The sequence below is a fragment of the Mesoplodon mirus genome (genome assembly GCF_964341445.2).
Source record: "Mesoplodon mirus genome assembly, chromosome: 15".
In the NCBI taxonomy this organism is placed as follows: domain Eukaryota; kingdom Metazoa; phylum Chordata; class Mammalia; order Artiodactyla; family Ziphiidae; genus Mesoplodon; species Mesoplodon mirus.
The window spans coordinates 63,239,393-63,261,625 of NC_138991.1; the positions used below are offsets into that span (position 1 = coordinate 63,239,393).

Genomic DNA, 22,233 nt, shown 5'->3' on the forward strand with positions numbered 1-22,233 from the left:
AGGCTGGCGTTTACATAGACTAGGGCAATCCCTGCTCTTGTGTGGCCCCAGTTCCTGATCACTGCCTCACTGGAAAATGAACCGAGTATGGGAACAATGCAGAAAGAAAGACGAATTGAGGACGGTAACGGAGATGGACAGCTAGAATTCCTGAGAAAATAAGATGGCCGGTCCAGACCGCTGTGTAGAAGTTGGCCAACAGGGGAGGGGAGCTTCGCCCGGCTCTGACCGAAAGGCCGCCCCTGCCGAAAGGGACGGCTGTAACAGGACCCTAGAGCGGACAAAACCCACAGCCTACCACCACCTCGCCGCCACAACTTTTTGACAGACCCCATAGGCTGTGGCGGAAACTGTGTCGGCCTCTCACAGACCTTCCGGTCCGTCAGACGGCCCGCTTCCGGTCGAGCCCCGGCCCTGCTCCGCCCCAACCGCGGCGCCTGGAGATCTCCCATTGGCTGTTTGGCACCGAACTACATTTCCCAGCAGCCCTTGTAGCTAGACCGTCCTATTTGGAGTGGTGCCCACCTGTCTTGGAGGGTTTGAGCCAGCCTTCTGCTTTCAGTCTCCCAGGTGCAGCCGCAGAGAGAGTGGCTGCTGCCAACCTGGCCTCCCTGCGTCCCTGAGAGCTCCGCCGGCCGGCCTCGAGCCTCGCCTTCCCAAGCGCAGACCGCTCGCTCCAACCAAGGAGACCAGACTTCCGCACCGGAAACGGGGCACCGGGCGTGACGTCACTGCTGCCTAGGCGCCCGGCCTCCCAGAAGGCATCGCGTCCCTGCCGTCCTCCCCATCTGACGGCGGCGCACACCAGTAGTCGCCGGCTACCTGTGAGGACATCCCGAAGGGCGAGGGGAGGGCTTGGCCTCTCGAGCCTAGTTTCCCGGTCTCTCCCCGAGTCTGGGTCTCTGGGCTGTCCCCAGTGAGCGCCCAGGGGCGGCAGAACCCCAAGAGGTGAGGGACTCCGGGAGGGCGGGAACCAGGCTGAGGTGGCCTCTGGGGAGCGGAACAGAGTCTATTGCTAGGGGAGCCTGGCCGGATAGGTAGCCGGGAGCGCACCCCAGGCAATGCCACCAGCTGGGCTTTGCGGTGAAGGTGCCCCTTGGCCACTGGGAGAGGCTGCAGAGCGGGCCTGGCCTGGTGGGCCCTACCGGGATGTCCCCTGTCGCTCTTACAGGGCTTTGAGGGCGGAAAGGAGTCAGCAGGCCACACGTAGACACCTCATGCGGCCTTGCGTTTGCTCCTTGAACCATCACCAACCCCTGGAAGGGCATCCGAGGGACCTGCGGTCCAAGGGACGCAGTGAGGCCAGATTCGGTGGCCAAGTTGACTTGTAAACAGATGCCCTCGGTATTGGACCCCGGATTTCCTGTCTTCTGGCCCACTGCTTCTTCTACCAGCATGAGTTAAACCTTTCTTCCCAGTGGAGTTTGCACTTCATTTTCTCATGAGGATGGCCCTTGAGGTTTGAACATCTTCTGCTTTCATTCTCAGGATATTCCTTTCAGGCCTTGCTAAGAGTATCGGGTCAGGGATCTTCCTTACGGTTGTGAGTTCCCTACCGTAGTTTATCTTTCCTTTTTGATTTAGATCTCATGTGGCCTCACTTTGCAAGACACATACTGGAGTGCAGGCATCTCCAGCCTGACTCATGGTTTCTCTCATCTACAGCGTGACTGACAGGTTTCCTCCAGTAAGAGGTGACTCTTGAAGCTCTGCAGAAACAAGTGTGTGTGTGATTTCAAGGCACGATGGCTGCAAAAGTGGTTCCTATACCCCCAAAGCCAAAGAGTTCCTTTATACTGAGAGTTCCTCCTAACTCCAAGCTGGGCCAAGATCTACGTCGAGATGCTACTAGTGGGCCCAAGACCATTCACCAGCTGGTTCTGGAGCACTTCCTCACCTTCTTGCCCAAGCCAGGCCTAGTCCAGCCCGGTCAGAAAGTCAAGGAGACCTTGGTTATTGTGAAGGATGTGAGCTCAAACCTTCAGAACAGAGGTAAGAAGCACATACTGTTTTACTAGAAGAGAAGGGGATGGTACTGGGGGCTGAGCTAGACTTCCCTGTTAGTAATGAATTCAAGTTAGGTTGGTGGGTGTCGGAAAAAAAGAGTTGATTCCAATAAGTCAACATGCCAGGGAGAGGGAGTATTTTTTTCTCAAGCTGGAGCTTGAATGGTTTGCTAAGTGTGTGTAAAGCCACAGAACGAACAGTGTGTATCTTTTCTGTAGTGTCAGTTTTACCCAGACATTGGGGGAGGGGGAGTATCTTTTTAGGATAAAGGAATGTGGATGAATTATTGAATTGACTTCAGCTTATGTGGAATTTTGTTAACTTTTGTGCTTGCTGTGGGCATCTTCAGACTTTACCCTTCCCCATCCTTCCCCTTAGTAGTAATGGGAATTTTAAAAGGTGCTTAGGGGAATATCCTTTTCATAGTGAAGAGACTCCATATAGGTTCAAGACCCTGTGGTTTGTGGATTGATCTCTGACTGGGCTCATAGGAACAGAAAAAGCCTTGAGTTACCTACCAAAGGAATGAGGACAGCCTGGCTTCAAGGTGTGGGTAGAGTCTCCATATCAGAATCCCTGACTTTTCTATTAACTACAGCTTCCTCTTTCCCCAGTGCAACCTCATCCCTTAGTGAAGCTTCTACCCAGAGAAGGAATCCAGCAGAAACAGGAGACAGTGTCTCTGTGTTTGAAAGCTGAGTCTGAGGTGGGTTCAGTTTTCCTGTTCACTGTTTGAGTGCATCACCTTCTCTACTCTTGCAGCCCTCTCATATATATAAACCCACTCTTGGGAGTCAGCAGGGAGATGGGGCTCTTTCTTCACTGCCTCCTTGGACAGTCATCTTTTTTTTTCTTCCTCTGGCTCCTCTCTGATCCTGGCTTTCCTGTCTGCGTGGGACTTCTAGATCCCTTTTGCCATCCCTTCCCTGATCTTGGTCTTTCTTAACAGCAGGGCTGTCAAGGAACCTCTGTTACTAAGAGGAAGGGGGCCTGTTGCTCTTTCAGGAGCTGGTGGTCTTTGAGGATTTGAATGTATTTCACTCCCAAGAAGAATGTGTAAGCTTGGATCCTGTTCAGCAGCCCACCTCAGAGATTCAAGACAACAGTATTGGGGAGATGATGTTACTGGGTAAGAAATCAAGTCCCTCGTGTGTTCAGATTGAAGACTATGGGAAAAGCATGTTCTGTTTCATCTCAGACTTTTTTGAGACATTGTTCACACCAGCTAAGTACATGTTCATGCACATTTAATTTTTGATTTATTCCATGTGGCAGAGCCTTCTCCAGCTGTGAGTGGCCATTTTCCCTGTATCTTGGGGGCAGTAAGGAGGGAACTTCTCTTGGTAAGCAAGACTTGAGGTTGATATACTCACATCAAATATTTAAACAGATAGAAAATGCGAGTATACTGTTTCTGAATCTCTGCACCCAGTGGTATTCTCCCCACAGGTATATTTTACATCAGTGTATTTATTGGACACATGACTAATTCTTTTAAGTCTTTTTTTTTTCCTTGATGTTCAATAGCTGTGAAGCCTACTAGTGTAAGAGAAAATATATCCCACTTTTGATGGAAATAACATCTGGCACTTATTAAGCACTTGTGTGCCAATATGTGCTAGACATTTCTAACTACTTTGCATGCATTTATTATCTTATGTAATTCTTATGATAGTACTGTGGGGTATAGGAATCATTACTATTTCATAGATGATGGAACTGAAGCAGAGAAAAGTTAAGAAATTTCCTAAAGGTCACACAGCAGTAGGTAGTAGAGCAGGGATTTAGACTCAGGGAATCTAACACCAGAGCTTACAGTCTTGGCCCAGTACAGTACTGCCTCCTTGCTGCATTTCTCATAGTTTCATCAGTGAATTTCCTATATGGTTGGTGAATGAAGCCTTCTTCATTTGTACTCATTTCCCAGTAGTGGCTAACAAGTGCTACATAGGAACTCATCTGGCAGCAGCTTCTCTGTAAGCTGCTTAGAGATGCTTCAGTTTTTCCCTAGAAATATACTGCTACCCTAGAGCCAGGGTCCCTCAAAAATCATCTTGCTGAATGCCTAATACTTTTTTACCTTGCCTTCAAGACTGGTTCTGAGGCTGAGGTTTTGTGAGTTGCCTAGGGTGACAAAAATACAAAATGATTACTCAACTCTGTAGTTGTCTTATCCTGTATGGTTGGGGTGGTGGTACATAATAGGCCTGGTTAATTTCCCATAGATTATTGTATGTAATATTTTATTTTAGGAAACCGTATAAACAGATCAGATTTATTACACTGAGTTTTCCCTGAGTCTTAGGCAAAGCTAGCATTTATTTTGGGTGACTGACTGTTGGGCATGTTGCCAACTCCAGGAACACTTTGGCCCTGAACGTTGAGGCCCTGAGACCCAATCCTCACCCTCTCCTTTCTTCTCCCTTGTTCATACTCTGAAGCTGATGATTTAAGCTTCGAGTCATTCACCACATTTAATAAATGCTGTTTTCCCCTCAGGCAGGGTTGGGTTTTGGAGTTGATATTCAGGAGGTTAAAAATATATATAATGCTCCATTTCTACCCTCTAAGAGCTTCTAAGTTACAGCTGTAAAGAGCTATGATAAGTCAAGGCAGGATTTGGACCCAGGAGCAGAGTTTGGAAGAACACGGATTTGATTTTAGATGAGATTCAGTCCATGGAAGGAAATAAAATGAGGTTATCCTCTGGGCACTTGGACATTGGGGATTGGAGGTCAGATGTAAGGATGTAGAGATTTGGGAGTCATCAGCATATAGCTGATAGTTGAAATAGTAACATTTGGTCGGTTTGCAAAGGGAAAAGTGTAAGGAAATGAACCTCGTGGGGACAGGAATCAAAAGGAAGGCCCTTGACAGAGGAAGACAGAATTTGTGTCTCAGTCCAAGTAAACCACATGAAAACAACCAAAAAGGTAGAGCACTTAAATTCTCAGTGAGATAGTTCTTATGGTTGTATCTGCCTTCTACTGTGGTAAGAGAATATACCTTTCCAAGATTGATACAAATTGACTACATACTATGCAGCAAAAACACAAAGAGTAGAAATTATACATTAGGATCTATCACAATGCAATACAACTAGAAATTAATAATGAAATCAGAGAAAACAATTTCTTTCTACCAGTAAAGTTTAAAACTATTAAGTAACTTTGGGTCAAAGGAGTAATACAAATTAAAATCGCATAATTTTTCTGCAAAACACTATGTATCAGAATCTATGGTATAATCTAAAGTGGTACTCATAAGTATATGCAGGGATGTAAAAACATGTATACTGCTTTACAGAAATTAATTAAGCCTCTGACTCAAAGTTAGGAAAACAAGATAAGGGAAAACAGGAACAAAATATTAATAAATACAAACTTAGAAATCAATAAGTTAAAAATAGAAAAAATAGAGGAACTAATAAGTAGAAAGATTTACACACAAATAGATAAACCAGTTTCCATAGAGGAAACTGAAATTGTCAAAAAACTAGTCCCACACACAAGAAAAAGGACTAGCCTTAGTTTCACAGAAAATTCTTGTAAATCTTTAAAAATTTGACAGTTCAAATTCTGTGAGAACTTTCAGAGTATAGAAAAAGAAGGAAAACTTCCAGGTTCTTTTTATGACATTAGTGTAACAAAGATATCACAACCTGATGAAAATTGCAATGACCAAATAAGATTTATTCCAGGAATACAAAAATAATTTAGTCATAGAAAGTCTATTTGTTATAAGTCTATCCATCTGAAAATAAAAAGAAATAGCCTATGATCATTTTCATAGTTATTGAAAAGATATTTGACAAAATACAAACCTCTTCTTTCTAAGAACACTTAACAAACTAGTGACTAATGGGTACTTCCTTAATGGGCTACATATTCTTTCAGCCAGCATCATCTTTAATGGGAAACACTGGGGGCATTCCCACTAGAATTAGGAATACAACAGTGAAGCCCACTGCCACTACTACTATTTAATATTTTGTTTCAGGTATTAGCCAGTGCAGTTAAATGAGAAGGAAATTAGCTGTATTATAAGAACTTAAGAGAAAGATAAAACTACACCTATTTACATATAATATAATTGTGTAGCTGGAAAATCCCAGAGAATGTCTGAAAGCTTATTCCGAATAATAAGCATTTAGTAAGGCAACGAGATGTAAAATTATTATACCGAAATCATTCATGCAAACAATCATTTAGAAGATACACAGTAGGAACAAAAAAGATTAAACACCTAGGAATAAACTTAAGAAGTGTGCAAAAATTATGAGGAAAACTTTAAAACACTTCTAAAAGACACAGAAGTAGATTTGAATGAATGGAAAGAAGTATCATGTTCTTGGTGGGGAAGATTTTAATATAAAAAAAGGTCAGTTCTCCCCAAATTGATTTATGAATTCAATGTAATCCCTTTAACAAAGCCAATAGGATTTTTTTCCCCTGGAACTAGGCAGTCCGATCTCAAATTCAAATGGAAAAATAACTACAAGTAACAGGGAAAATTGAAAAGAAGAGCAGTGGCGCAGGAGGGTTCTAGCCGTATCAGGTATTAAAGCAGCCTCTAAAGCCTGTCATGAAAACAGTATATAGTATTGGCATGTGACTAGATAGACCAGTGGGATGGAATAAGAAGTCCAGGGACCTCCCTGGTGGCACAGTGGTTAAGAATCCACCTGCCAGTGCAGGGAACATGGGTTCAATCCCTGGTCGGAGAAGATCCCACACGCTGCAGAGCAACTAAGCCCATGCGCCACAACTACTGAAGCCCGTGTGCCACAACTACTGAAGCCTGCGTGCCTAGAGCCCATGCTCTGCAACAATAGAAGCCACTGCAATGAGGAGCCCGTGGACTGCAAAGAAGAGTAACCCCCGCTCTCCGCAACTAGAGAAAGCCCCGCGTGCAGCAACGAAGACCCAACGTAGCCAAAAATAAACTAATTGATAACAAAATTAATTAAGTTAAAAAAAAGTGCAGAAATAGCTTCAAATACACATGAGGATTTAGTTTGTGGTAAAGTTGGAATCTCCAGTCAGCAAGGTAAAGAGGGACTTTTTGATAAAAGGTGTTGTGACAACTTAGTAGCCATTTGGTGAATCATACCTTACTTTGCACACCAAGAAAAACTCCCAGTGGATCAAAGGGTGAATTCCTTTATAACTGTGGCCTAGGAAGGCTTTTCTAATTAAGACTCAAAAATCCAGAAGTCTTGAAAGAAAAGATCAATAAAGTAAATACCTAAAAAATTTTAAACTTCTGTATGACAAAATAAAAAATATCTGAGCAAATAAAATGCAGTAAATTGGAGGTAAATATTTGCACCTTATATCAGACAAAAGCCTAATCTTCCTAATTTATTAAGAATTTCTAGAAATTGGGAAGAGAAAGATCAACAGATTTTCTCAGAAATACAAATTACTCTAAAATACATGAAAGAGGGCTTCCCTGGCAGCACAGTGGTTAAGAAACCGCCTGCCAGTGCAGGGAACATGGGTTCGAGCCCTGGTGCAGGAAGATCCCACATGCTGCGGAGCAACGAAGCCCATGCGCCACAACTACTGAGCCTGTGCTCTAGAGCCTGTGAGCTACAACTACTGAAACCCATGTGCCTAGAGCCCATGCTCTGCAACAAGAGAAGCCACTGCAACGAGAAACCTGCACACGGCAACAAAGAGTAGCCCCTGCTCATCGCAACTAGAAAAAGCGCACACTCAGCAATGAAGACCCAACACAGCCAAAAATAAATTAATTAATTAATAAAAGAAATTAAAAAATAAAATACATGAAAGATGTCCAGCCCTACTCATAATTAGAAATGCAAATAAAACCTTTACTGAGTTACCTTTTTTTAAAAAAATCTATCAGATTTATAGAAATCAGAAACTTAACAACACATTGGTGGTGAGGTTGTTGGGAGATGGGTATATTGCTGGTGGGCATGCAGAATGGTACAGTTCCTGTTTATGAGAATTTGTAATCACCCATATTACAGATGCATTTACCTTTTGCTCTAGCAGACCCACTTCAGGGAATCTGAATTACAGATAATAGCAATAGCACACATTCAAAATAATGTACAAACAAGGTTTATTCGTTGTGGTATTGTTTGTAAAAACACAAAGTTGAAAACAATCCAAGTGTTTCTGCAGGGGGCTGGTTGAATACAGTATGTTTCCACACATCATACCATGATAATCTCTGTGCACTGGAATATAGTGACTGAAGTAAGGCAAGTAGCAGAAATATACATAGTGTACTACCTTTTATGTAAGAAACGGGGAGAAAAAGAAAACGTATTGCCTAAAGAAACAATGGGAAAACAAAAAGAATTTAATAAAACTGCTACCTGTCTGGGGAATGAATAGAATGGATGGGGAGAGGGATGAGAGTAACGCTCTCTATGTATACTTTTTGATTTTTTGAGCCATATAAATATATTAGCTACTAAAATTATTTTATTTTTAAAGTTACTACAGTAAAGGAAGGTAAAATACAGTTTCCCATGAACAACACAGGGATAAGGGGTGCTGACCCTCCCAGCAGTCAAAAATCAATGCATAATTGATAGTCAGCCCCCCATACCCGCTGTTCCTCTATATCCATGATTCCACATCTGCAGATTCAACCAACCTTGGATTGCACGGTACTGTAGTACTTATTGTTGAAAACATTCTGCGTATAAGTGGACTTTCACAGTTCAAACCTGTGTTGTTGAAGTCGACTGTATTTTCATTGACCCTTTCAGAAAAATAAGAAAAATCATATGAGTTGCAACTAATTGTTCTGAAAACAGATATTTAGCTCTTTAATATAACCTAATGTTTATAATCATTCATAAAACGCTGATGGTAATTCCTGAAAACTGAGAATAAAGAAACCTACTATCACTATTAATATCATTAACTAATTTTCTAAAGCAAGAAGATAAGAAAAAGAGGTTGAGAAGAATGAATATTGGAGAGGGAACCAAAATATGATTTGTACTTAGAAAATCTAAAAGGATCAACTAAAACATTATTATATTTAATAGTTTTAAAGTAGGTTGATAGGAATAAATATTTAACAATCAATAAATAGCATTCTTTTTTTAAATTTATTTTTGGCTGCGTTGGGTCTTCATTGCTGTGCGTGGGCTTTCTCTAGCTGTGGCGAGAGGGGGCTACTACTCTTCCTTGCGGTGCACAGGCTTCTCATTGCAGTGGCTTCTCGTTGCGGAGCACGGGCTCTAGGCTTGTGGCACGTGGGCTCAGTAGTTGTGGCTTGTGGGCTCTAGAGCGCAGCCTCAGTAGTTGTGGCACATGGGCTTAGTTGCTCCGTGGCATGTGGGATCTTCCCAGACCAGGGCTTGAACCCATGTCCCCTGCACTGGCAGGCGGATTCTTAACCACTGCTCCACCAGGGAAGCCCAATAAATAGCATTCTTAAATAAACACAAAATAATGAGAGCTGTCATTCAGAATGACTGTAAGATAAGAGTAAACTAGAGAAATGTTTTTTTTATGGAAAAGATTTTTATTATTTTTTTTCTTTTATATTTTTTTGGCTTTTTTAAATTAGTCTCTGCTTTACAACAAAGTGAATCAGTCATACATATACATCTGTTCCCCCATCCCCTCCCTCCTGCGTCTCCCTCCCTCCCACCCTCCCCATCCCACCCCTCCAGGCGGCCACAAAGCACCGAGCCGATCCCCCCGTGCCACGCGGCCACCCCCCATCATCCATCCACCCCACGCCCGGCAGTGTATACACGTCCATGCCTCTCCCCCACCCCGTCACAGCGCCCCCCCATATCCCCAAGCCCACGCCCAGCAGGTCTGTGTCTCTATTCCTGTTTTACCCCTAAGTTCATGACATTTTTTTTTCTTAAATTCCATATATATGTGTTAGCATATGGTATTTGTCTTTCTCTTTCTGACTTAGTTCACTCTGTATGACAGACTCTAGGTCTATCCACCTCATTACAAATAGCTCAGTTTCGTTTCCTTTTATGGCTGAGTAATATTCCATTGTATATATGTGCCACATCTTCTTTATCCATTCATCTGATGATGGACACTTAGGTAGTTTCCATCCCCGGGCTATTGTGAATAGAGCTGCAATGAACATTTTGGTACATGTCTCTTTTTGAATTATGGTTTTCTCAGGGTATATGCCTAGTAGTGGGATTGCTGGGTCATATGGTAGTTCTATTTTTAGTTGTTTTTTTTTTATTTTTTTATTAGTTTCTGCTTTATAACAAAGTGAATCAGTCATACATATATATCTGTTCCCACATCCCTTCCCTCATGCATCTCCCTCCCTCTATTTTTAGTTTTTTAAGGAACCTCCATACTGTTCTCCATAGTGGCTGTACCAATTCACATTCCCACCAGCAGTGCAAGAGTGTTCCCTTTTCTCCACACCCTCTCCAGCATTTATTGTTTCTAGATTTCTTGATGATGGCCATTCTGACTGGTGTGAAATAATATCTCATTGTAGTTTTGATTTGCATTTCTCTAATGATTAATGATGTTGAGCATTCTTTCATGTGTTTGTTGGCCGTCTGTATATCTTCTTTGGAGAAATGCCTATTTAAGTCTTCTGCCCATTTTTGGATTGGGTTGTTTGTTTTTTTGCTATTGAGCTGCATGAGCTGCTTATAAATTTTGGAGATTAATCCTTTGTCAGTTGCTTCATTTGCAAATATTTTCTCCCATTCTGAGGGTTGTCTTTTGGTCTTGTTTATGGTTTCCTTTGCTGTGCAAAAGCTTTGAAGTTTCATTAGGTCCCATTTGTTTATCTTTGTTTTTATTCCCATTTCTCTAGGAGGTGGGTCCAAAAGGATTTTGCTGTGATTTATGTCATAGAGTGTTCTGCCTATGTTTTCCTCTAAGAGTTTGATAGTTTCTGGCCTTACATTTAGGTCTTTAATCCATTTTGAGCTTATTTTTGTGTATGGTGTTAGGGAGTGATCTAATCTCATACTTTTACATGTCCCTGTCCAGTTTTCCCAGCACCACTTATTGAAGAGGCTGTCCTTTCTCCACTGTACCTTCCTGCCTCCTTTATCAAAGATAAGTTGACCATATGTGCGTGGGTTTATCTCTGGGCTTTCTATCCTGTTCCGTTGATCTATCTTTCTGTTTTTGTGCCAGTACCACACTGTCTTGATTACTGTAGCTTTGTAGTATAGTCTGAAGTCAGGGAGCCTGATTCCTCCAGGTCTGTTTTTCGTTCTCCAGACTGCTTTGGCTATTCGGGGTCTTTTGTTTTTCCAAACAAATTTTGAAATTTTTTGTTCTAGTTCTGTGAAAAATGCCAGTGGTAGTTTGATAGGGATTGCATTGAATCTGTAGATTGCTTTGGGTAGTAGAGTCATTTTCACAATATTGATTCTTCCAATCCAGGAGCATGGTATATCTCTCCATCTATTTGTATCATCTTTAATTTCTTTCATCAGTGTCTTATAATTTTCTGCATACAGGTCTTTTGTCTCCTTAGGTAGGTTTATTCCTAGGTATTTTATTCTTTTTGTTGCAATGGTAAATGGGAGTGTTTTCTTGATTTCACTTTCAGATTTTTCATCATTAGTGTATAGGAATGCCAGAGATTTCTGTGCATTAATTTTGTATCCTGCTACTTTACCAAATTCATTGATTAGCTCTAGTAGTTTTCTGGTAGCATCTTTAGGATTCTCTATGTATAGTATCATGTCATCTGCAAACAGTGACAGCTTTACTTCTTTTCCAATTTGGATTCCTTTTATTTCCTTTTCTTCTCTGATTGCTGTGGCTAAAACTTCCAAAACTAAGTTGAATAAGAGTGGTGAGAGTGGGCAGCCTTGTCTTGTTCCTGATCTTAGTGGAAATGGTTTCAGTTTTTCACCATTGAGGACAATGTTGGCTGTGGGTTTGTCATATATGGCCTTTATTATGTTGAGAAAAGTTCCCTCTATGCCTACTTTCTGCAGGGTTTTTATCATAAATGGGTGTTGAATTTTGTCGGAAGCTCTCTCTGCATCTATTGAGATGATCATATGGTTTTTCTTCTTCAATTTGTTAATATGGTGTATCACATTGATTGATTTGCATATATTGAAGAATCCTTGCATTCCTGGAATAAACCCCACTTGATCATGGTGTATGATCCTTTTAATGTGCTGTTGGATTCTGTTTGCTAGTATTTTGTTGAGGATTTTTGCATCTATGTTCATCAGTGATATTGGCCTGCAGTTTTCTTTCTTTGTGACATCCTTGCCTGGTTTTAGTATCAAGGTGATGGTGGCCTCGTAGAATGAGTTTGGGAGTGCTCCTCCCTCTGCTATATTTTGGAAGAGTTTGAGAAGGATAGGTGTTAGCTCTTCTCTAAGTGTTTGATAGAATTCGCCTGTGAAGCCATCTGGTCCTGGGCTTTTGTTTGTTGGAAGATTTTTAATCACAGTTTCAATTTCAGTGCTTGTGATTGGTCTATTCATATTTTCTATTTCTTCCTGATTCAGTCTTGGCAGGTTGTGCATTTCTAAGAATTTGTCCATTTCTTCCAGGTTGTCCATTTTATTGGCATAGAGTTTCTTGTAGTAATCTCTCATGATCTTTTGTATTTCTGCAGTGTCAGTCGTTACTTCTCCTTTTTCATTTCTAATTCTATTGAGTCTTCTCTCTTTTTTTCTTGATGAGTCTGGCTAATGGTCTATCAATTTTGTTTATCTTCTCAAAGAACCAGCTTTTAGTTTTATTGATCTTTGCTATCGTTTCCTTCGTTTCTTTTTCATTTATTTCTGATCTGATCTTTATGATTTCTTTCCTTCTGCTAACTTTGGGGGTTTTTTTGTTCTTCTTTCTCTAATTGCTTTAGGTGCAGGGTCAGGTTGTTTACTCGAGATGTTTCCTGTTTCTTAAGGTGGGATTGTATTGCTATAAACTTCCCCCTTAGAACTGCTTTTGCTGCGTCCCATAGGTTTTGGGTCGTCGTGTCTCCATTGTCATTTGTTTCTAGGTATTTTTTTATTTCCTCTTTGATTCCTTCAGTGATCACTTCGTTATTGAGTAGTGTATTGTTTAGCCTCCATGTGTTTGTATTTTTTACAGATCTTTTCCTGTAATTGATGTCTAGTCTCATAGCATTGTGGTCGGAAAAGATACTTGATACAATTTCAATTTTCTTAAGTTTACCAAGGCTTGATTTGTGACCCAAGATATGATCTATCCTGGAGAATGTTCCATGAGCACTTGAGAAAAATGTGTATTCTGTTGTTTTTGGATGGAATGTCCTATAAATATCAATTAAGTCCATCTTGTTTAATGTATCGTTTAAAGCTTGTGTTTCCTTATTTATTTTCATTTTGGATGATCTGTCCATTGGTGAAAGTGGGGTGTTAAAGTCCCCTACTGTGATTGTGTTACTGTCAATTTCCCCTTTTATGGCTGTTAGTATTTGCCTTATGTATTGAGGTGCTCCTATGTTGGGTGCATAAATATTTACAATTGTTATATCTTCTTCTTGGATCGATCCCTTGATCATTATGTAGTGTCCTTCTTTGTCTCTTGTAATAGTCTTTATTTTAAAGTCTATTTTGTCTGATATGAGAATTGCTACTCCAGCTTTCTTTTGGTTTCCATTTGCATGGAATATCTTTTTCCATCCCCTTACTTTCAGTCTGTATGTGTCTCTAGGTCTGAAGTGGGTCTCTTGTAGACAGCATATATATGGGTCTTGTTTTTGTATCCATTCAGCCAATGTGTGTCTTTTGGTGGGAGCATTTAGTCCATTTACATTTAAGGTAATTATCGATATGTATGTTCCTATTCCCATTTTCTTAATTGTTTTGGGTTCGTTATTGTAGGTCTTTTCCTTCTGTTGTGTTTCTTGCCTAGAGAAGTTCCTTTAGCATTTGTTGTAAAGCTCGTTTGGTGGTGCTGAACTCTCTCAGCTTTTGCTTGTCTGTAAAGGTTTTAATTTCTCCATCAAATCTGAATGAGATCCTTGCTGGGTAGAGTAGTCTTGGTTGCAGGTTTTTCTCCTTCATCACTTTAATTATGTCCTGCCACTCCCTTCTGGCTTGTAGAGTTTCTGCTGAGAGATCAGCTGTTAACCTGATGGGGATTCCCTTGTGTGTTATTTGTTGTTTTTCCCTTGCTGCTTTTAATATGATTTCTTTGTGTTTAATTTTTGACAGTTTGATTAATATGTGTCTTGGCATACTTCTCCTTGGATTTATTCTGTGTGGGACTCTCTGTGCCTCCTGGACTTGATTAACTTTTTCCTTTCCCATATTAGGGAAGTTTTCAACTATAATCTCTTCAAATATTTTCTCAGTCCCTTTCTTTTTCTCTTCTTCTTCTGGAACCCCTATAGTTCGAATGTTGGTGTGTTTAATGTTGTCCCAGAGGTCTCTGAGACTGTCCTCTGTTCTTTTCATTCTTTTTTCTTTAGTTTGCTCTGCATCAGTTATTTCCACTATTTTATCTTCCACATCACTTATCCATTCTTCTGCCTCAGTTATCCTGCTATTGATCCCATCTAGAGTATTTTTCATTTCATTTATTGTGTTTTTAATTGATGCTTGATTCATCTTTAGTTCTTCTAGGTCCTTGTTAACTGTTTCTTGCATTTTGTCTATTCTATTTCCAAGATTTTGGATCTTGGAAATAGAATCTTGGATCATCTTTACTATCATTATTCTGAATTCTTTTTCAGGTAGACTGCCTATTACCTCTTCATTTGTTAGGTCTGGTAGGTTTTTATCTTGCTCCTTCACCTGCTGTGTGTTTTTCTGTCTTCTTATTTTGCTTATCTTCCCGTGTTTGGGGTCTCCTTTTTGCAGGCTGCAGATTCGTAGTTCCCGTTGTTTTTGGTGTCTGTCCCCAGTGGCTAAGGTTGTTTCAGTAGGTTGTGTAGGCTTCCTGGTGTGGGGGAGTACTGCCTGTGTTCTGGTGGTTGAGGCTCGATCTTGTCTTTCTGGTGGACAGGTCCACGTCTGGTGGTGTGTTTTGGGGTGCCTGTGTCCTTATTATGTTTTTAGGCAGCCTCTCTGCTAATGGGTGGGGTTGTGTTCCTGTCTTGCTAGTTGCTTGGCATAGGGTGACCAGCACTGTAGCTTGCTGGTCGTTGACTGAAGCTGGGTGCTGGTGTTGAGATGGAGATCTCTGGGAGATTTTCACCACTTGATATTATGTGGAGCTGGGAGGTCTCTTGTGGACCAGTGTCCTGAAGTTGGCTCTCCCACCTCAGAGGCACAGCACTGACTCCTGGCTGCAGCACCAAGAGCGTTTTATCTACCCGGCTCAGAATAAAAGGGAGAAAAAGTAGAAAGAAAGAATTAGTAGAAGAAAGAAAGAGAGAGAGAAAGAAAGGAAGAAGGAAAGGAAGGAAGGAAGAAAGAAAGAAAGGAGGGAGGGAGGGAGGACAGAAAGAAAGAAAGAAAGGAGGGAGGGAGGAAGGAAAGAAAAAGTAAGAGTGAAAGGAAGAAGGGAGGGAGGAAGGAAAGAAAGAAAGACAGGAGGGAGGGAGGGAGGAATGAAAGAAAGAAAGAAAGAAAGGGGCAGAGGGAGGGAGGAAGGGAAGGTAGGAAAAAAAGAAAGAGAAGATAAAGTAAAATAGAATAAAGTATAAAATATAGTAGCATTATTAAAAATAAAAAAGTAATTATTGAAAAAAAAACGGACGGATAGAACCCTGGGACCTATGGTGGAAGCAAAGCTATACAGAGAGAATCTCACACAGAAGCATACACATACACATTCACAAAAAGAGAACAGGGGGAAAAAAATCGAAAATCTTGCTCTCAAAGTCCACCTCCTCAATTTGGGATAATTCGTTGTAAAAAGAGGAAAAGGGGAAAAAGTCTGAAATCTTGCTCTCAAAGTCCACCTCCTTAATTTTGGATAATTCGTTGTAAAAAGAGGAAAAGGGGAAAAAATCTTAAATCTTGTCCTCAAAGTCCACCTCCTCAATTTGGGATGATTCGCTGTCCATTCATGCACTCCACAGACGCAGGGCACATCAAGCGGACCGTGGAGCTTTAATCTGCTGCCTCCGAGGCTGCACAGAGAGATTTCCCTGTCTCTTCTCTGTTCTCACAGCTCCCGGGTCTCAGCCTTGGACCTGGCCCCGCCTCTGCGCGTAGGTCGCCGGAGGGCGTCCGTTCTTCGCTCAGACAGGACGGGTTTAAAGGAGCCGCTGATTCGGGGGCTCTGGCTCACTCAGGCCGAGGGGAGGGAGGCGCATGCAGTGCGGGGCGGGCCTGACGTTGCTCCAGCCCGAGGCGCTCCGTGCGCTTTCCCGGGGAAGCCGTCCCTGGGTCCCGGGACCCCGGCAGTGGCGGGCTGCACAGGCTCCCCGGAAGCGGGGGTGGACAGTGACCTGTGCTCACACACAGGCCTTGTGGCAGCAGCAGCAGCAGCCCCAGCGTCCCACGCCCGTCTCCGGGGTCCGCGCCTTTAGCCGCAGCTCGCGCCCGTCTCTGGAGCTCCTTTAAGCAGTGCTCTTAATGCCCTCTCCTCGCGCACCAGGAAACAAAAGGGAAGAAAAAGTCTCTTGCCTCTTCGGCAGCTCCAGACTTTTTCCCTGGACTCCCTCCGGGCCAGCCGTGGCGCACTAGACCCTTCAGGCTGTGTTCACACCACCAACCCCAGTCCTCTCCCTGCACTCCGACCGAAGCCCGAGCCTCAGCTCCCAGCCCCGCCCGCCCCGGCGGCCGAGCAGACAAGCCTCTTGGGCTGGTGTGTGCCTGAGGGCACCGATCCTCTGTGTGGGAATCTCTCCGCCTTGCCCTCCACACCCCTGTTGCTGTGCTCTCCTCCGTACTCCGAAGCTTTCCCCCTCCGCCACCCGCAGTCTCCGCCCACGAAGGGGCTTCTAGTGTGTGGAAACCTTTCCTCCTTCACGGCTCCCTCCCACTGCTGCAGGTCCCGTCCCTATCCTTTTGTCTCTGTTTATTCTTTTTTCTTTTGCCCTACCCAGGTATGTGGGGAGTTTCTTGCCTTTTGGGGGGTCTGAGGTCTTCTGTCAGCGTTCAGTAGGTGTTCTGTGGGAGTTGTTCCACGTGTAGATGAATTTCTGATGTATCTGGGGGAGGAAGGTGATCTCCGCTTCTTACTCTTTCACCATCTTCCTCTCTCCCTTTGAGGACCTGCACCTGAGAGACGAGCCCCCAAAAGCCCTAACTTTGAAAACCAACAGGGCTCACATCTTGAGACGCAGAGCTGTAGCTATCTGAGAGACAGCTCCTAGAGAAATGTTTTATTGGTAAATAGAAAAGAAGATTCTTAAATATTGGAGAGAAACAGGTCTAAACTGGAAAACTAAAATCATGTAAAGATAGCAGTGCCCTCCAAATTTATTTATACTGTAAATACACTCGTTCAAATTTGTGAAAAGGTAGAAGTGGATGTTCTGACTGGTTTTACCAATATTAGACATGTTACAAACAACAAACAGTGTGATACTAAACTCCAAATGTATTAGAGTTAACTGTAAAAATAAGTCATAAAAGAATGGCTAGGGGACTCCCCTGGGTGCACAGTGGTTAAGAATCCACCTGGCAATGCAGGGGACACAGGTTCAATCCCTGGTCCAGGAAGATATCTCACATGCCACAGAGCAACTAAGCCTGTGTGCCTAGAGCCCGTGCTCCACAACAAAGAGAAGCCACCATGAAAAGCCTGTGTACCACAGCGAAGAGTAGCCCCCACTCACCACAAAAAAAGAAAGCCCGTGCACAGCAACAAAGACCCAATGCAGCCAAAAAAATTAATTAATTTAAAAAATACCTTAAAAAAAAAAAGAATGGCCAGGAAACAATAGAAATTTATCAGATTTTAAGACTAATTTTTTTCTCTGGTTTTAAGTTGTGGATAGAGGGAGATTTCCATTAATATATCAGTAGTGATTGATAAAGAGATTAAGATTTGTAATATATAAAATTTATTTAAATTTATAAAAGTCTCAGCCCAATAGATAAATTACTAGTTTGCAGTAATCAAAGTGCAAAGTAAAGCTACAATGAGAAACCATTGTATACCTATTAAATATTTGAAAATTATATCTACTGCCAGCAAGATTAGGTAAAATTGATAACCACATGTTGATGATTGTATTGAAATTTGTACAGCTTGTTTGGAAAGCAGTATAACAGTTCATACCAAGAGCTGTAATAAAAATTGGCATGTGCTTTGACCCAGCATTTTCATTATCCTAAGGGAATCGTTAAAAGAATTAAAAGAAAAAATTCTATTGGTGTGAAACTGCTAAATCCAGCAGAGATTCATAGTCTAGCTTCAGGTTCAGTCACATTATCTAAGTGGTTGCTTTAATCCTTTAATGTCAGTAAGTTGCCTGGAGTCAGACAAATCCCTTGTCATGTCACCTGTTCAGAGCATACTTTTTTTTTTCACTTTGTTGCCTAGTCTTTATAATTTGTTATTTTACACAGACTTTTTTGGGGAAATACAAATGCAGAAAAGTCTACAGATCCTAAGTGTACAGCTCAGATTTTCACAAAATGTACATATTTATCTAACCACACCCAAAACTGACTATTCCTAACAGCCCAGAAATCCCTCTGTGCCCCCTGCTCAGTCACTACTCTCCTTCCTCCCCAAAAATGACAACTATTGACTTCTACCATAGTTTCATTTTATCAATTGTAGTAATCCTTTAGTGTCCAAATAATAATCCATTGTGTGAATATGCTATACCTCCTTTAGTTGTGGTCATTTGAACTCTTCCAGTTTTTCACTATATTGGATATTATAATATTACCTAATACTATAATATTTTAATATTTAATGTAGTGAAAACCTGGAAGTAACTCATCTTATCATTCACTTACTAGCCTCCTAAAGATTACAAGTAGTACCCTTTAGTATTTATGTCCTTCATCCCCTGGTCCTTATTAGCTCAGTGCTCTACACAGAATGTAAGGTCAGTATGAACTTGTTGAGTGAGTAGTTGGTGCTCATTCAGAAAACAAACAAATAAAATATTTTAATGTAGTCCCACTCATTCCAATTTTTAAAGAAAAGTAAAAAGAGGACTGTGTGCTTGCATTATGGGGTATGGAAAGATTTATCAGTCATGTATCCCACCCTCATTAAGGGTAGAAAAGTGTTGATGGCAGTTATCGGCCAGTCCTCAGATTTCTGACTTTCGAGGTTATTGTTTCATGAGAAATCTGACTTGTTTTTTCCTGCCTGGTATCATAGCCCTCAAAAGTTATTAAATTCTCTCTCTGTTTCAACAGTCAGTGACAGTAACCCTGAGGGTGAAGATCTTCAGAGAGAACCTGTAGAGAATGAAGATCAGAGAGAAAAGTCTTCAGATTGTGATGAAATTGATTGCTCCGTGGTCTCTGAGCAACCTCCAGATTGCCAGAAAGAGGAAAGACTAAATACATCCATTCCAAAGGAAAGGAAAATGAGAAATCTTTTAGTTACCATTGAAAATGATACTCCACTAGAGGAACTCTCAAAATATGTGGATATCAGTGTTATTGCACTTACCAGAAATCGGAGAACAAGAAGATGGTATACTTGTCCACTGTGTGGGAAACAGTTTAATGAAAGTTCTTACCTTATTTCTCACCAGAGGACTCACACTGGAGAAAAACCCTATGACTGTAGTCACTGTGGGAAAAGCTTCAATCATAAAACAAACCTTAATAAACATGAGCGAATCCATACAGGAGAGAAACCTTATTCATGTTCTCAGTGTGGGAAAAACTTTCGTCAGAATTCTCATCGGAGTCGCCATGAAGGAATCCATATAAGGGAGAAGATATTTAAGTGTCCAGAATGTGGGAAAACCTTCCCAGGAAACAAAGAATTTGTGATTCATCTGCAGAGTCACGAGGCTGAGAGGCCATATGGTTGTACAAAGTGTGGGAGGAGGTTTGGTCGGCTCTCAAACTGTACCCGGCATGAAAAAACCCATTCAGCATGTAAGACCCAAAAACAGAAGTGGGATTGAGAAAGGTCTGATGGTCCTGCCTCAACCTGAAATATTCCTTAAGGAATTCTGAATTCCCAGGCTATCTGAAAAGATACAGATAAGAAAACCTCATTATAGCCAAAATTGGATAAATACCCATGTTTGCTGAAACCTTAAGTTTTTAGAAAATTCACAGGGGGGAAGAAAAAAACCCAAAAACATCCTCAAGGGCTATACCTCAGTTAGCAACCAGGCTTTTTGGACTAGAGCTTTCTTTTGTGAACTTGTATAACAATGTATAGGTCACATATCCCTTCCCTGAAAGATGCTTTGAAATGTGAGTCTGGGGGCTGCTTACCTTCAAGGTGAAGAGTGATGAGTGTCCTGAAAGTATATCCAGCTTTTGGCTTCCCTGGTGGCACAGTGGTTGAGAGTCTGCCTGCCGATGCAGGGGACGCAGGTTTGTGCCCCAGTCCAGGAGGATCCCACATGCCGCGGAGCGGCTGGGCCTGTGAGCCATGGCCGCTGAGCCTGCGTGTCAGGAGCCTGTGCTCCGCAATGGGAGAGGCCACAACGGTGAGAGGCCCGCGTACCGCAAAAAAAAAAAAAAAAAAAAAAGTATATCCAGCTTTTCCCCCACATAGGAATTCACACTTGAGAAATAATGTAAAGGTCCTAAAAGAACCAAACTACTGATTTGTTAAGTCAACAGCTTCTGTTAGCAACTCATGTAACCCTCCAAGGATACCCTTAAAGCCTGAGAGTTGAAAGGGATTGTTTACTTTGGAATTTAGGAAAATACAGCAAGGAATGTCAAGGACTTACTCTGTCATTTCTATGTGATCTAAACTAACAGTGAATTTCAATAACATTTGCAGTTTGTGGTTGAAAAGTGACTGTTTTACAGAAATCCTTTTCACAGTGTTATTTAAAAGTGTCTCCTGTTTTCACTGTATTTTGTTCTGCAATTAATTGCTCACACAGCTCTCTCATGCCTTTCCCTTGCCAAAAGAAGTTTGGGTCGTTCAGGCCTGGCCACCCAGCCCTGCTCCTGGAAAAGCTCTTTAGAATCTTGCCTCTCTGTTGAGTTGAGAAGAAAACCTGCTAGGAAGGAAACCCCAAGAGGAGGAGGAGGACGTTGGCTTGGATCCATGGCTGGTCAATAAACTTGCCATATGCGTTATTTCCCATCAGACCTTTGGGAATGGGTGGTCACTACCTCACAAGCAAAGTGTTTTACTTTTAGAAATTATGTCTCCAATAGCTAGCTCACATTACCCCTCAGGAGACAGGGTTCCAGTGTCCTCATTGTAGTGGATATTTGTTCTCTGGCCTCCTGACACCCAGACTTCCCTGACTTGTCTGCCAGAGGCAAGGCCAGCGGTGCCTTCACGGGGCCGATCCTGTGGTGCGTCATTTTAAGGATTCTTGATCAGTCTTGCTCTTCTTAGATTTCCTAAGGTTTTACATTGGTATTTTGATTGGAATAGGTTAAATCCCATATATCAGTACTATTGGGGGAAAATTACCTTTACAAATTTTGTTTCCTATCCAAAAACATACCTTTCCATTGATTATAGAGTATTCCTAAGTTTTTCTAATTTTCTTCATGTAAGTTCTACACAATTTTGTTACTGTAAATCGTTTTTTTTTTCATTATATTTTTCTAGTTGGTTATTGCTCTTACATAGGAAAGTTATTTTTAATTATATATTTGCAAAACTAGCCACTTCTCTGAATGTAATGTTCAGTAATTTTGTAATTTCTCAGTTCTGTTCAAATTTGTGGTTAAAATTTATACCATCTACAAATAGTAGTTTTGTTTCTTCCTTTATGCCTGTTGCTCTTTTTTTGTTGTTAAAATGTGTGGTTCTAAGCTTTGTCCTTGTACAAAGCATGCTAAAAGGACATTTTATGATACAGTTCAGTCCTAAGTCCTAATTAAAGATAGAAAAAGAAACCCCAACATTTAAAGCCACACTAAAACAGGCTTTATCAATGTTGTCTTTCAAGCCTACTGTATCCTTTAAAATAAGGGACAAAACTGGCTGCCAGCATTATTCTCTTATTCCTTTGCAAGTCTGGCCAGGGTCCACTCAGTTATTGTGCAGAGAGACCCGCCTGTGCACCCAGAAAACTTAAAAGGCTAAATGGCTGCCAGGCAGTGACAGGAGAGGGTGAGGTCACGGAGGCAAGATGGTCCTGTTCCCTGCCCAACAGTCGGGCCACAAGGTCCCCAAGATGTTTGGGTTGGTGATGCTCCCGTGACCCAAACCCCCTCCCTACACCCAGCAAGTGCCTTCCGTGCCC

At 41.8% G+C, this 22,233-nt stretch overlaps 1 protein-coding gene across 1 annotated transcript; it reads left to right on the forward strand.

Moving 5' to 3' along the window:
- Positions 1 to 761: 761 nt before the first annotated feature.
- On the forward strand, positions 762 to 20,283 carry ZNF200 (zinc finger protein 200). The gene is made up of 5 exons (XM_082645242.1): positions 762 to 948; positions 1,666 to 1,992; positions 2,622 to 2,713; positions 3,013 to 3,136; positions 19,238 to 20,283. Exons 2-5 carry the CDS (start codon positions 1,746 to 1,748, stop codon positions 19,960 to 19,962), a joined length of 1,188 nt encoding a protein of 395 aa, XP_082501368.1. The 5' UTR covers positions 762 to 948; positions 1,666 to 1,745; the 3' UTR covers positions 19,963 to 20,283.
- Positions 20,284 to 22,233: the final 1,950 nt, after the last annotated feature.

Bases quoted from the DNA above. Each gene is read 5' to 3' on its own strand.
- ZNF200 (XM_082645242.1), top strand. From the start codon at position 1,746: ATGGCTGCAAAAGTGGTTCCTATACCCCCAAAGCCAAAGAGTTCCTTT. The intron at 1,993-2,621 runs GTAAGAAGCACA...CTCTTTCCCCAG, and splicing joins CTCAAACCTTCAGAACAGAG to TGCAACCTCATCCCTTAGTG. The intron at 2,714-3,012 runs GTGGGTTCAGTT...TTGCTCTTTCAG, and splicing joins GTTTGAAAGCTGAGTCTGAG to GAGCTGGTGGTCTTTGAGGA.